This window comes from Callospermophilus lateralis, chromosome 18, assembly GCF_048772815.1.
Source record: "Callospermophilus lateralis isolate mCalLat2 chromosome 18, mCalLat2.hap1, whole genome shotgun sequence".
NCBI lineage: Eukaryota > Metazoa > Chordata > Mammalia > Rodentia > Sciuridae > Callospermophilus > Callospermophilus lateralis.
This window is the reverse complement of record NC_135322.1, coordinates 7,566,905-7,580,859: the sequence shown is the minus strand read 5'-3', so window position 1 is coordinate 7,580,859 and position 13,955 is coordinate 7,566,905. Positions and strand designations below refer to the sequence as shown.

The following is a 13,955-nucleotide window of genomic DNA, read 5'->3' as shown; positions in this document are numbered from 1 at the left end:
AAGTTTCTCCATTCTTCATTTGCCCCACCCTCCAATTATGGATCAACATTCACATCTCACATGTTGGCAACATTATGGATCAACATTCACATATTGGCCTTTGGTTCTTTGGGATTGGCTTATTCCCTTAGCAAGATACTCTCCAGGGGCTGGGATTGTGGCTCAACAGTGGAGCACTGGCCTAGCATGGACGGGACCCGGGTTTGATCCTCAGCACCACATAAAAATAAAGGCATTGTGTTGTGTCCATCTATACGTAAAAAATAAATAAATATTTTAAAAAAGATACTCTCCAGCTCTATCCATTTACCTGCAAAGGCCATTATTTCATTCTTCATTAAGGCTGAGTAATATTCCATTGTGTATATGTACCACAGTTTCTTTATTCATTTATCTGTTGAAGGGCACCTAAGTTGGTTCCACAATTTAGCTACTGTGAATTGTGCTGCTGTAAACAAAATTATACACTTTAAATGGGTGAATTGTGTGGTATGTGATTACATCTCAGTAAAGTGATTACCAAAAAAAGAAGAGGGTTGCTTACTGCAAATCTACATTTATTTATTTTTTAAGAGAGAGAGAGAGAGAATTTTAATATTTATTTATTTTTTTTAGTTTTCGGTGGACACAACATCTTTGTTTGTGTGTGGTGCTGAGGATCGAACCTGGGCCGCACACATTTCAGGCGAGCACCCTACCACTTGAGCTCCATCTCCAGCCCTGCAAATCTACATTTAAAAGCTAACTATATTCTGGAGGAAGGAGGTGGCAGTTGCTAGTCCCTCAGGTCCTGGTCCAGAAACCAGCACTGTGGTACTTTTGCCATATTTGACTGGGTGAGGCAGGCAGGAGCCTATCCAGATCCAATGGGAATCAGGACTGTTCAGGCAGCTCAAAACCCTCACACCTGCTAAAGGCAACAGGAAACACTTGGCACTTAGCATTGTGGGTGCCTTGGCTAGTCCCATGTTATATATAAGGAGGAGACAGGCCCAGGAGGTCAGAACCTAGCTGCACTCAGGGCTGCTGGCCAGCAGGGGGCCAAGTCTGCCAGTGAACTGCCTCTGCTTAACCACTGGGGCGCGCTGTGCTAAGGTGGTGGAGCAAGATTCCTCTCCTTGGTTCTGTTTGCTTCTCTGCCTCTAGCACGGTGCCTGGCATGTAGTGGTTGTCTGGAAGTATTTATTTTACAACATGTATTGAGTTTTTCTGTGTGCTTGCACTGAAGTACATTACAAAGGCACAGAAGTCCTCTGGCTGGCTGGACCAGGGAACGGGGTACATTCCTAGTTCCCCAGTGGATGCCGAAACCACAGGTGTGCCCAACCCTAAATGTACTGTTTTTTTTGCATGTACATAGATGCCTGTGAGGAAGCTTTAGTTTTCTAAATTGGGCACAGTAAGAGATGAGCAGCCATAGCTAACAAGTAGGACAGTTATAACAGTACACTGACACAAGAGGAGAATGTGACCTGTCTCTACCTATTAGCTGCCTTATTGTACTTACTTACACTTGTTCCCTTAAAGGAAGCCTTCTGTGGCTTCTCTTTGGCGTATCTGAACTGTCCGCACCACTGTTCTTGCACTTCGGAGCCATTATGTAGTGAAATAAGTGTGACTTGAACACAGGTGCTGGGGTGCTGACAGGCAGTCCCTGGTGACTGACAGGTGGGGAGCCTCTCAGTGTGAACACGCAGGACAGAGGGAACAACTTGGCAGAGTGGGACTGTGAAGGGTTCATCATGAAATCTAAAGTTTATAAATTGCTTTTTTTTTTATGCCAGGGATTGAACCCAGGGGTTCTTATCCATGGAGCCACATCCCCATCCCTTTTTTTTTTTTGAGACAGGACCTTGCAAAATTGCCGAGTCCAGCTTTGAACTTGAGATCCTCCTGCCTCAGCCTTCCAAGTCACAGGGATTAGCAGTGTGTGCCACCTTGTCCAGCTGAATTGCTTATTTCTGGAATTTCCCATTCAATATTTTCAGACCACATTTGACCTTGAGTAGTCAAATCTGTGTAAAATGAAAGGAGAGAACCACTGTATCACATTAATTCTCATGCAACTCCATGAGGTAGTGGCGTCAGGTCGGACCATAGAACTAGCTGCAACTGCAGGTAGAATACGGCTGGATATAAGTATTTCCAAATGGTGGACCTACTCACCCTAATAGGTGAGAAAAGCTTAAGAGGTACAGGAACTTGGCCAGTCAGGTGTGATGCTGGTAAGGGCCTGGGCGGGGCCTGTGCTTGCGGGAGGACGCCGTATTTGTGCTGTCAGGCCTGCGCATGGCGCTTCAGACTGTCCATGCCTGGGAATCCTGAACTGGAAGCAGTGAGCGTGGCTTGCACCCCACCCCGCCCCTCCTGATTCTTGTCCTCTCTCTCCCTGCAGCTAAGGGGTTTGGAGCCACCTGCCCGTCCCTCTCCACCTTCTACTTCCTTTTTGTTGTCTTTGTGGTGTCCACCATCTTCTACTGCCACCGGCGCCTGGCTCTGGTACCTGCCCCCTGGGCATATTCAGCCCAGGTGGTTGTGGTCCCCAGACACCACCCCCAGGAGGGCATGTTCACTGTCAACTCCAAAGGCCGCCTGGGGAACCAGATGGGCCAGTACGCCACGCTGTACGCCCTCGCCAAGCTCAATGGGCGGCCTGCCTACGTCCCTGCGCAGATGCACAGCACGCTGGCCCCCATCTTCAGGATCACGCTGCCCGTTCTGCACAGCATCACGGCCCGCAGCGTCCCGTGGCAGAACTACCACCTCAACGACTGGATGGAGGAGCAATACCGCCACATCCCAGGGCGCTACGTCCGCCTCACGGGCTACCCCTGCTCCTGGACCTTCTACCACCACCTGCGCCAGGAGATCTTGCAGGAGTTCAGCCTGCACGAGCACGTGCGCGAGGAGGCCCAGCAGTTCCTCCAGGCCCTGCAGGCCACGCAGGCCTGGCGGATGACTTTTGTGGGGGTGCATGTGCGCAGGGGGGACTACGTGCGTGTCATGCCGCAGGTGTGGAAGGGCGTGCTGGCCGACAGAGGCTACCTGCAGCAGGCCCTGGACTGGTTCCGAGCCCGCTACCGTTTTCCACTCTTCGTGGTCACCAGTGACGACATGGCCTGGTGCCGGCAAAGCATCGACAGCTCTCGTGGAGACGTGGTGTTTGCTGGCAACGGCCTTCAAGGTTCCCCCGCCAAGGACTTTGCACTACTCACACAGTGCAACCACAGCGTCATCACCGTGGGCACCTTCGGGATCTGGGCCGCCTATCTCACAGGTGGGGACACTGTCTACCTGGCCAACTTCACCCTGCCCAACTCCCCCTTCCATATGGTCTTTAAGCCACAGGCAGCTTTCCTGCCAGAATGGGTGGGCATTGCTGCGGACCTCAGACAGGCCCAGCAGAGCAGCCTTTAGGCCTGCTTACCCGTCCCTGTCCTGGGCCTCTGGGGTGTGTTGTTGGGGGGATTGCAATTCAGAATGTCGGAGTCCACGTGGTATTTGAATTTGCCTTTTCTACTTCATAGCTGAGTGACCTTGGACAAATGTCTTCATCTTTCTGTGCCTTAGTGTGGCACTTTGAAGATGAGCACAGGCAGAACTTACCAGTAACACATGAGAATCCACAAGTTCATGTAGGGCTCTTGCTTATGAATCGTGGGATGTGTGGGTATGGGAAGATCCTGGTTGCTGAGGGCCAGTGGATCATACCCACTTGCCAGGTACGTGGCCTGACCAGTGCCTGGAGTGCTCTCACATGGAACCTTACTTTGATGCAGCACTGGTAGCATGGAGTCCCCATGTTCCATATCAGATCCTAGGGGGTTCCATGGAGGCCATTCCTGCCCTGGAGCTCCAGGAACTCAAGGCTTTGCATCCATCGGCCTTCCCATGATGGAATGCAAGGGATGGCAGGATGCAGTACTGGGTCTTGGAGGTGTCCTCAGTGGGGAGGCTGTTCCCTTGCAGGGCGGCCGATCCAGGGGGAGAATGCCTCACCTTGGCAGCCCCGGCCACAAAGACACGGGGTGCACATTGCCATGGGTGACAGCCTGACCCCAAAGGGCTATGGAGACTAGACCACGGCCATCTCAGCAGTTGCCTGCAGACACGGTGACTGGCAACAGACGCCTCACCCCTGCTCTGCCTAAGCCCCTGGGACCTCACTGCCACTCTGAGCAATCCCAGCGTGGCCTGCCCAGGCCTGTCTTCCATTGCTGTAACTGAGGGTCACAGAGTGGGAAGATTATAAAGAAGGCAGGTTCTCGAGGCCCGAAGGCCCATAATATGGTGCTGGCAACTGCTTGCAGCCGGGTCATGACATGGCAGGACTGAAGGTCCTGGCTCAGGTCTGCCCTTTTGTGAAGCCACGGTCCCCTGGGATTGGCCCTTTGTCCTGTGACCTCTTACCTCAGTTGCCTTCCAAAGGTCCCACCCCCAGGCTCATAGCTAGCTTGAATTCCCCACTCTCCTCCCTCACAATGAGGAGTAACTTGCCACCCAGAGTCTTGGTGGGGACATTCCAACCATAGCACAGACAGAAGTGGGGTTAGGTGACTACACAGCTGGTTTTCCTATTCAGTGTTGTTTTTTTTTTTAATAGGAATTTTATTTTTACTTTTTTCCCACACTTATATTGGTGCATTATAGTTGTACATAAGTTCAGTGTATTTTAAAACATGGAGATGCCAGAATGTTATTGGTGTAATGCTCCTTTATTGGTATTTTAAAAACCATAACAAAATAATTTGTGTTCACTTATAATTCCTACCAGGTGTAGGTGCCCTGGTTTAGGGACCCTCTGTCACTCTCTTTCCTGCATGACACCGTCTCCAAGGCTCCTGCTATTTGACTTGCCATTCTTGGGCTCACTTCCAGAGCCCATCCCTCATCCCCATGGAGTGCTAATGTACCTTCTCAGAGTCGTCTTGGGCCTGGCTCCTTCCTTCCGTCCTTGACAGGGTGGTCAAGGTGTGGCGTTGTCTATAAAGTGGCTTGGGCACGGCAGGCCTCTGCCAGCTCTCCCTGCCACGTGGCAAAACACCCTGAGACCTGGTGCTTAAGACACGGACAACACTTGCTCTCTCGTGCGGTCTCCCGGGGGCCGAGCTGTGAGGCTGTGTCGGGCAGCCAGGAGATGGCCCTCCAGTGTTAGCTGGGCTGGGGATCTGCTCCCATGGCTGGAGGGTTGGTGCTGGTCCTGGACATGACCTCTGCCAGCCACTTGAGTGTCCTTGCAATGTGCAGCCAGTTCCTCCAGAGCCAGGAAGCTGCAGAGGCCTTGGTGACCTAGCCTCAGAGGACGTACTGTCACCCCTGCCCCATCTATCACTCCAGACAGCAGCTCCACCTCCACATGGGAGGGGACTGCACCAGGGCCTGTATCCCCCAAGTGGAGGTGGGGTCCTGGAGCTTGGTGACTCAGCACACCCCGGCTCAGGCCACAGATACCGATTGTCTTAGAGTCATGGCGGACAGAAGTCCAGGTGGAGGGCGAGCAGGGCAGCTCCTCCCAGGCCCAAGGCAGGATCTGTTCAGGCCTCCCTCCTCGCCTTCACATGTCTCCTGCTGTGTCTTCACATGATCTGCCCTGTGGGTATCTGTCCTCATCTGGTTTCTTACGGATCAGGCTGGATCAGAGCCCACCACAGCAACCTCATTTAATTACATCCCATGACCCCATGCTAAGGTTCTGGGGGCTGGGGCTTGAGATTTTGTGGGGACACAATCCAGCCATATGGTGGACTTCTGTGATTCCTAGCTGGTTCCCTAGGGTCCCCTTCCCTTTTCCCTTCATCCTCTCAGGACTGGCCCTGATCTTCCTCACATCACCCTTGTGGAGAGACTCCAGCAGGAGGAAACAGGAATCTGGGGTCCTGACCCCTGGGTGAGGGCTGTGCCCAGATTCCGCCCCCCAAGTAGACGCCCATGTGCCACCCCCTGCTGACTCCTCCACTTCCTCCACCTTGCCGCATTCCTAGAGGCCAGTCGATGGCACCTGTGGCCCTATGGCCACCTGTTGTGTTGGGTCAGCGGAGTCCTGTCCAGAAGTGGGGCAAGGAGGGACAACAGGGTTAGGTTATTTGGTCTTCCAGGGATGGTCACCACTTCCCACGGTCACTGGCCCTCTGGAGCTGTGCTGCCTCGCTGGCCCGCGATCCTTCCCTTGCTGCTGACACCATACTGTGGAGCTCAGCCCAGTCTGAGTGTTCCTTCTACGTGGATCCTGATCTCACAAAATTCCCACGTTGACATTTTTACTGGGACACTGAAATCACTGGATGATCTGTGTTGGCTCACTGAGAATGATGCAGACACACGGCATTTCTTGCAGACTCACCTTGACACAAGTGGAGCTGGGGACGTTCCGGGGCAGGAAGTCAAGTGCCACTTCCCTGCTCTGGTCTTTCCTTGGCATCCTGGGGGTGATATGGGTAAGGATCTGGGAGCCCCGTCGTGCAGCCTCTTTGTCTTGGGCCCTTTCTGAGGGCCTCTGCTAGGAGGGAGTGGGACAGAGCAGGCCCCATGCTGGCTACTGTGGGCTGGGCATGTCACTTGTCATGTGGCACTCAGCTCTGTGTGATCTGGACACGAAGAGCCCCACTCTGTTCCCCGTGTGTTGGATGTTGCTCAGATGAGGACAGCCACAGCTTCACTTTTATAAAAGCCCAGTAGAAGTTGGCAAACTGCCAATCATAAGTTGCATTTATTCATTTGACAAATATTTACTGAGCTCCTCACCTCATTTGCAAGTTCCAAAGCAAAAGCTGGCCAGCGCCAAGAAACCACTCCTGTCCCTCAGCAGAGGGGCAGGAAGGAAGCCAGCAGGATAGGCGCCACGTAGGTTCCCCAAGCCACCACGCCCAGCTCCTCAGATGGCACTGAACCCACAGTACGTGCGGGTCACGGGCTGAACTGTGCACCCCACCCCAACATTCCTGTGTTGGAGTCCTAACCTCCACTACCTCAGACAGTGTGACCTAAATTGGAAATAGGGTCACTGCCAATGTAGTAGTCGAGACAAGGTCATGCTGGAGTAAAGGGGCCTTGGTCCATTAGGACCAGGGGCCACCCAGACACACAAAGGGGCAAATGCCGCAGGTCGACAGGGGCAGAGGTGGACTTCTGGCATCAAGAACTGTATGAGGAATGCTTCCTGCTATTCCCAGGCACCCAGTTTGTGTCGCCCTGTTGTACAGGAGCCCTGGGAGTGGATAGAGTGTCGTGTCTGCCAGCTGAATGTTGAGACCCCCCCAGAGGGCTGGTGCAGTGTGAGGCCCGGGCTCCGTCCTCAGCTCCACACATAGAGACACAGGTGAGAGACTAATTTTCCCTTGGCCTTGGCCCCAGGCCTGGGTTCTGTCAAGGAGTCAAGTAGAGAGTGGACCCGGGAAGCTGCCAGGAGCTACGTGTCTGTGGCCCCAGAGTGACCTAGCAGCAGAACCCCTGCTTCTGAAGTCTGAGTAGCTGAGAATCTCAGAGCCCACTAAGGTGGCAGAGAGAACTGAACCAACCCAGCAGGTGTCTGAGGGCCACGGCTCATTCCAGGGGTTGAGCCCAACCGGAAGTGGACTGTGGTGTACATCTCCCTCTGGCCCCCTTCACCCTGATGTTGAGTTCAGCTGGAACTTGTACTGGAAGAGCTGGGGAGGCTGGGTTCACTGGCTGTGTTTCCTCCCAAAACTCAGCAGGATGCTCACGAGATTTTCAGACTTATCATAAGAATTTTTTCCTCCTTTTTCTTTTCCTCGGTGCTGGGGTGGAGCCCAGGGCCTTGTGCATGCCGGGCACACGCTCGCCACAGGCCTCATGACCCTTGAGGCCCCTCCTCATCACTGGAGGGTAAATCTCCTTAGTCAGCTCACTGAGCTGGCGGCGGTGGCTGGTGTGCCAGGCCGTGGTTAATCCTCCCGGCCACCTCAGGCTCCCACGCTTATCAGCCCGTGATTTGGGGCAGGGACAGTGCCTCCCTAAGCATTAGAACAGTGCCTGGCCAGACATGTCCGGCAGGACAAATCCGTAGAGACTGCAAGCGCTTTGGTCTGGTGTTATGGTTTAGATACGAGGTGTCCCCCAAAAGCTCACGTGGGAGGCAATGCAAGAAAGTTCAGAGGTGAGATGATAAAGTTGAGACGCCTAACCCGTCCAGTGCATCTGTCCACTTGAGTAGACTCACTGGGTGGTGGCCGTGGGCAGGTGGGGTGTGGCTGGAGGAGGTGGGTCTCTAGGGGCACACTCTCCCTTTCTCTTTTCACCCCTTCCTGGTGGCCATGTCCTGAGCTGCCTCCCTCCACTACACTCGTCTGCCATGACTACTGCCTCACTGTGGGCTCAGAGCAATGGAGCCAGCCATCCACCCAGACCTCTGACGCCAGGAGCCCCAAAAAAACTCTTCCTCCTTAAAACCATTCTTGTCAGGCCTTTTAGTCACAGTGACGGAAAATCTGACTGAAACTCTTGGCTTTGTCCACTTGTCACGTTTTCGGGGTTCATCCACATGGGACACGGGTCAGCACTTCATTCCTCTCAGGCCGGGTGGCAGGTGGACCTCTGCAAAGTCACGAGAGGCCATATTAATTGCACAAATTGCACAAATTTCACTGACGGAGTTCCTTCAGGGCTGCAAGTTCTAAAGCAGACGGTGACAAGCTCCCACCTGCTCTCTCCCTGTCCCCCACCCCTCCCCTCCCTCCCTCTCAACAGAAGGGACAACAGGAAGCAGAACAGGATGGGAACTACTTCCTTGAAGTCAGAGGGCCCTACCCCTGTCCCCAACAGAACGCAGCACATAGCTTGATTAAACACCCACCGAATGCATGAAACGTGTCATGGCGGCACATCTGAGGACACAGTGAACTGGGGAGTGACAGAAATGCTCTTTTTCTCCAGAGAGCTGGCTGGACTACCAGCACACCCTCACCAGGCCAGCAAGGGTAGGGACAGCATCCTCATTCTGGAGGCAGAGGGTGCTGTCCCCAGGGCATTTTGGGAAACTGAGGGAGGCTTTCAGTCGTCCCATTGGTTGTCAGGTGATACCAAACCATCAGGTGACATTAATGAAGAATCGCCTAAACCCCACAGCAGCAGCTCCCTGGGAGCCCAGGACATTTGCCCTGTGGTGGCCCCCGTTCTGGACGTGGCGACTCATCCTCGTGGTGTCCATTGTCACTTGATTCTCTTTGTTTTCTGAAACTCGATGGATACAGCAGGAAGCTTGATTTGATTTCAGCTTTTCCCCCCTTTTTCCTTTAAGGAGATTCATAGCTGATCCATGAACCTCCTGCTTCACTTAGGGGCCCAGAGTGGCCACGGTCCCTCATTCAGTGTTAGGACTGTGGGGGCCTCTGGCAGAGCCTCACCCGTCCCCAGTAACCGTCCTCATTAATCTTGCACCTGACTTTGGCAGCCATAGACAGTGATACCGCAGTTCCTGTTTCTTGGTGTCACTGTGGATGCTGAATGGTGATTTCCTGGGAGTAATTTTTAAAATCAGGGAGACTGAGAAGAGTCTCCACTTGCCAGGGATTTTCCAAGACCTAGCCCCCTAGTTTCAAATCCCAGCTTCTACTGTGTGACCTTGGGCAAGTTACCTTAGGTCTCTGTGCTTTGGTTTCCCCGTGGAATTGTCAGGAAGATTAAACGGGTTGGTGCTGTGTGTGTGGCGTTGCTCTCTTCCAGTTCTCGGAGAGCACTGGGCTGGAAGAGTGTGGCCTGGACTCCTCCACTCCTCCACGCCTTCCTGGCCTGCACCCCGCAGACTCAGGCTCCTGGGCTCACCTCCCTCCCGCAACCAGCCACACCTGCTCTGGGGAGCCAGGTGCACCCTGGGTGGGGCTTTCTGGCCACTAGTGCAGGAAAGCTCCGGAAAGTTATTTGGCTTGAATGAAGAGGCGACCTGGAGGACTACTGAGCTGCCACAGAGCCGGCTACAGAAGCACCTGTCACCCGCTCCCTTCAGCCAGACCAGGTGAGAGCAGGTGAGGAGAGCGCCTCCCACCCGCAGACCACACACACACACCAGGGTAGAGAGCCCAGAGCAGACTTGAACCCGGGCCTTGGGGAAGCAGAGACCCGGCCTCCCAGGTTCATGCCATGGCCTCTGATCCCCTTTGGGATGCACCCGGCCCGACCTCCAGGAGAGGAGTCCACCCTTGGCAGCCAAGACCCCCTCCCAGTCCCCATTCCCGGGCCCTTGGCCTCCAGGCCCTCGCTGCCCGCCTCCCAGGCCAGCTGCTCCCTCCCCTGTCCCGTTCCGTCCTGTCCCAGTTTCCAGGAACTGAACTAGGGATGAGTGTGCGGGCAGGAGGCCAGGACACGGCTCAGGGTAACCAGATCTTCCTGTCCCAGCTCTGAGGGGATGGCAGGACCTTGGCACAAGACCTGGGGTCCTCAGAGACCCCACAGTTGCCACCCCACTCTCCTGACCTGCCACTGCCCAGGGAGGGGCTTGGGCCTTCGCTCAGTCCCTAATCCCACCTGGAGGCACTCGTTCTGTTCGAAGGCTGGAGACAGAGTTGGGGATATCAAAGTGACAGTTCCACTCAGCTCCAGTCTCCTCCTGGAGTCATGAGTTAGTGCCCAACAGGCCCAGGCCCCGGGAGCAGAACAGAGGGGGAGCCGCAGCTGGGAGGGACGAGCTCACCTGGGGATGACAGTGACAAGGCCCAGGGGCCAGGGCCAGATCAGAGGCTGGGATTTTGCTCTTGAGGGGGACAGGGAGCCACGGAAGGCTGCTAGCTGGGGAGAGGCAGGCCAGCTCTGCATGGGTGAGACAGAGTGGAGTCCAGAGAAGGGGAGAGAAGGCCGAGTCCAAAAGGGAGAGGGTGAGGCCAGGCCTGGGACAGAAAGAAGTGGAGGAAACTGAATTCAAAAGAAAGTCTTGGCTGATACTGGTGGCTCCACTTCTCTGAGGGACTGGAGCCTGGTTCCTCCTTCAAAGTTGGGGCCCATTTCTGGCATCCTACTGCAGTCCCTAAAGGAAGGTCACGGAGACCCAGATGGAGGAAGGGACAGACCTGACCTCTATTCTCTCCTTTACACCTACAGCCCGGACTGACGTGTGGGATACAGCTGTAGGAACTGAGGGTGGATAGCAGGATGAACTTCCTGACCTCAGGGAACTAGCTAGGGGAAAACCCAAACTCCTCCCATTTGTCAGCAGCAGCCCAGCTGCTGACTCTAGCTGTTGGCTAGAACCTAGCATCCAGGATTTCCCCACTGGTGACAAACTGCTGCTTTTCCCATCTCCTGTCATCTGAACACCCTCCCCAATGCCCCCCTATAGATTTAGGCCTTCTGCCATGCTCCCCCAAGATCCTCCCTTAGCCACAGGGCCCTGGGCTAGGTTTTTTGCTGTAAAGCAGGCATGGTAACGTAGAGTTGTCAAAACTCAGTAAAGAAAGTCGGGGCTGTGGCACACTCCTGTAATCCCAGCCATTGGGAGGCTGAGGCAGAAGATCCAAGTTCAAGGCCAGCCTCAGCAACTTAACGAGACCCTGTCTCTAAAATAAAATAAAATAAAAAGGGTTGGGGATATGGTCAGGGGTAAAGTGCCATTGGGTTAAATCCCAGTACAAAAAAAATAAAAATAAAAACTCAGTAAGATACACAGCTGGACACTGGGTCTGAGGCCAACGTAAGTGTGAGTTTGGGGTGTCATCCCTGCCCCCCATGCCAGGAGCACCCCTGCAATAGGACATTTCGCTGCAGTGCTCATCAATACTGATCCACGCAACCCTGGGGGAATTATTATGGACCAGGACCCTGAAGCACAGATAAAGGCCCTCGGTCAAGGTCACTCGGCTGCCACTCTAAGACCCTGGGTTTGCTCTGGGACCCTCACCCCTCCTCCCTGGGCGGCCTCTGAAGCCTCCCGTGTGAGGACCTGAGCCTCCCTGTCCTTCTGCTGGCGGCAGCGGGGCTCAGGTTCTCAGTCCAGGAGCCCAGACGCCGGCACGACTGGGAGGCAAAGCATCCTCCCTACTCGGTGCCTAGAAATGGAGACCAAAAGGGAAAAGAGAACAGAAAGACAGACAAGAATGCAGACAGACAGATAGACAGGATGGGGAGATGGGGGGATGTCGCTGAGACCCAGGCAGAGAGGGGGAAACCAGGTGGGGCCAGACAGACGCCGCCTGGGACAGCGACCCCCAGGTCCTGCAGGCGCTCCCTGGGCACATGACGGCATGTCCTTCCTTCAGGGGGTGTGTTTGCAGGGAGCTGCCACCTGGGGAGGTCGAAAGGCCTGGCCTGGGGAGGGCACCTGGAGGTGGAGCAGGGCAGGCAGCAGGGTCTGAAGTGGTGTCACCAGAGGGAATGGCTTTGCCACTCACCCCTCGCTCCACTAAAACCTTGGAAGAAACACCGGCAGGAAAATGGCAATGGCTTCGAGGAGACAGAGGAGAACTTCCTGCCTCAAATCTCCACCTTGTGGCAAGGCTCGGGCCTGAGAGGAGAGAAGGCGGAAACGGGTCTGTAGGTTCAGCTGGGCTGTGTTCACCAGAAACGCCTCAGGGCCCCCGTGCTGCCAGCCAGGGGCCAACCTGGGCCTCCACTGTCCCTATGTGGAAATGTGGCTGCAGGAGACTGTTATCAGGCCCTCCCCTTCAAAGGGGCCTGTGGGACAGTGGGACAGACTGGCTGCCTGCGGCTCATCCCCCCTTCCCTTTCCTCTCTCTTTTACTGTCCACAGCATTTCCTGGGTCCCCAGGTGACCCTGGATGACCTGTGCCCTGTACTTGGCAAACTTAGAGCCACATCTGCTCCCTGACCTTGGAGCACACACTGTCCACTTAAAAAAACAGAGACAGAAACACCCAGAAGAAGGGACATGGCAGGAGGCTGCTGCCCTGGGCTCCTTCCTGTCCTCCCACTTCCTCGGCTCCTCTGGTGCCAGGGTCTCTCCACCCAGCCAGGGGCAGGGCCTCTGGTCCCCTGAGGGTCTGGACAGGAGCAGCCCAGCTCTGGGAATGGGAGCCAGTGCTCCGCCAGGGGCCAGCAACCTGCCCGTCTCTCTTTTTGGGAAGGCCAAACTACTCTCAGGGGTGAAATGCTCTGTCCATTCCCACTGTAGTTTGAATATGGCTTACGGTGGCTGCAGTAGCTGGGCCCTAATGGACCCAGGCCCACCATCCACTGGCCACTCTGTTTCTAATTCCAAATTCCCAAGGGAGACACTCTACCTGGTCCTTACTCTCCGAGCCAGCTCCCACTCCCACACATCACGGACAGGCAATGGATGGGCCACCCTTGGGCCAATGTCATATAGGCTGTACCTTATTTTTTTCCAAGGACACCAGTTGAACTGGTGACCTCATTTTTAACTTGGTCATTTCTGTCAATACCCTATCTCCAAATAAAGTCACATCCTGAGGTACAGGGGTTAACACTGCAGCATTTCCTTTTTGGAGGGACACAATCCAACCCATAACAGACTGCAACAAGTTTTGGGGTTGGGTGGCAAACATGTCCCGTCTTCCTACAGCCACCCCTTGATTGCCCATTGCACATATGCTCTATTCCATTTCTTCAGTGCCATAAAGAAAAACAAGGAAAATCCAACATCAACCATGGTGGGGAGAATCACAAACATATCAGTCTACTTCCCACTTTCCAGAGGGAGGCTCCCCAAAGTTAGCTCCACCCACCAAATCTGTATTCAAAGGTATGGGGCCGGGGTTGTGGCTCACTGGTAGAGTGCTTGCCTAGCAGGCATGAGGCACTGGGTTCAATCCCTGGCACCACATAAAAATGAACAAATAAAATAAAATATTGTATTCAAAGGTATGGGGTACCTTAGCTGGTCTCCGAATTCCCAACCTCCAAATAAGATTGACGACTCCTCTGGGTGTTTCCATCTCACTCATGTGTGACTCCTCCCACTGTGATCTGTGTCTAAATGCTGAAAACTCGACCACCCTCAGTATGTCCCATACGCAGAGTGGGAACCCCTGGTC

The 13,955-nt window shown here is 54.4% G+C and overlaps 1 protein-coding gene across 1 annotated transcript; it reads left to right on the top strand.

Annotated features, from left to right (window-relative positions):
* The first annotated feature begins 2,379 nt into the window (after positions 1 to 2,379).
* LOC143383825 (galactoside 2-alpha-L-fucosyltransferase SEC1-like) lies at positions 2,380 to 3,417 on the top strand. Its single transcript, XM_076838769.2, has one exon. The coding sequence runs from the start codon at positions 2,566 to 2,568 to the stop codon at positions 3,415 to 3,417; it is 852 nt and encodes a 283-aa protein (XP_076694884.2). The 5' UTR covers positions 2,380 to 2,565.
* The last annotated feature ends 10,538 nt before the right edge of the window (positions 3,418 to 13,955 follow it).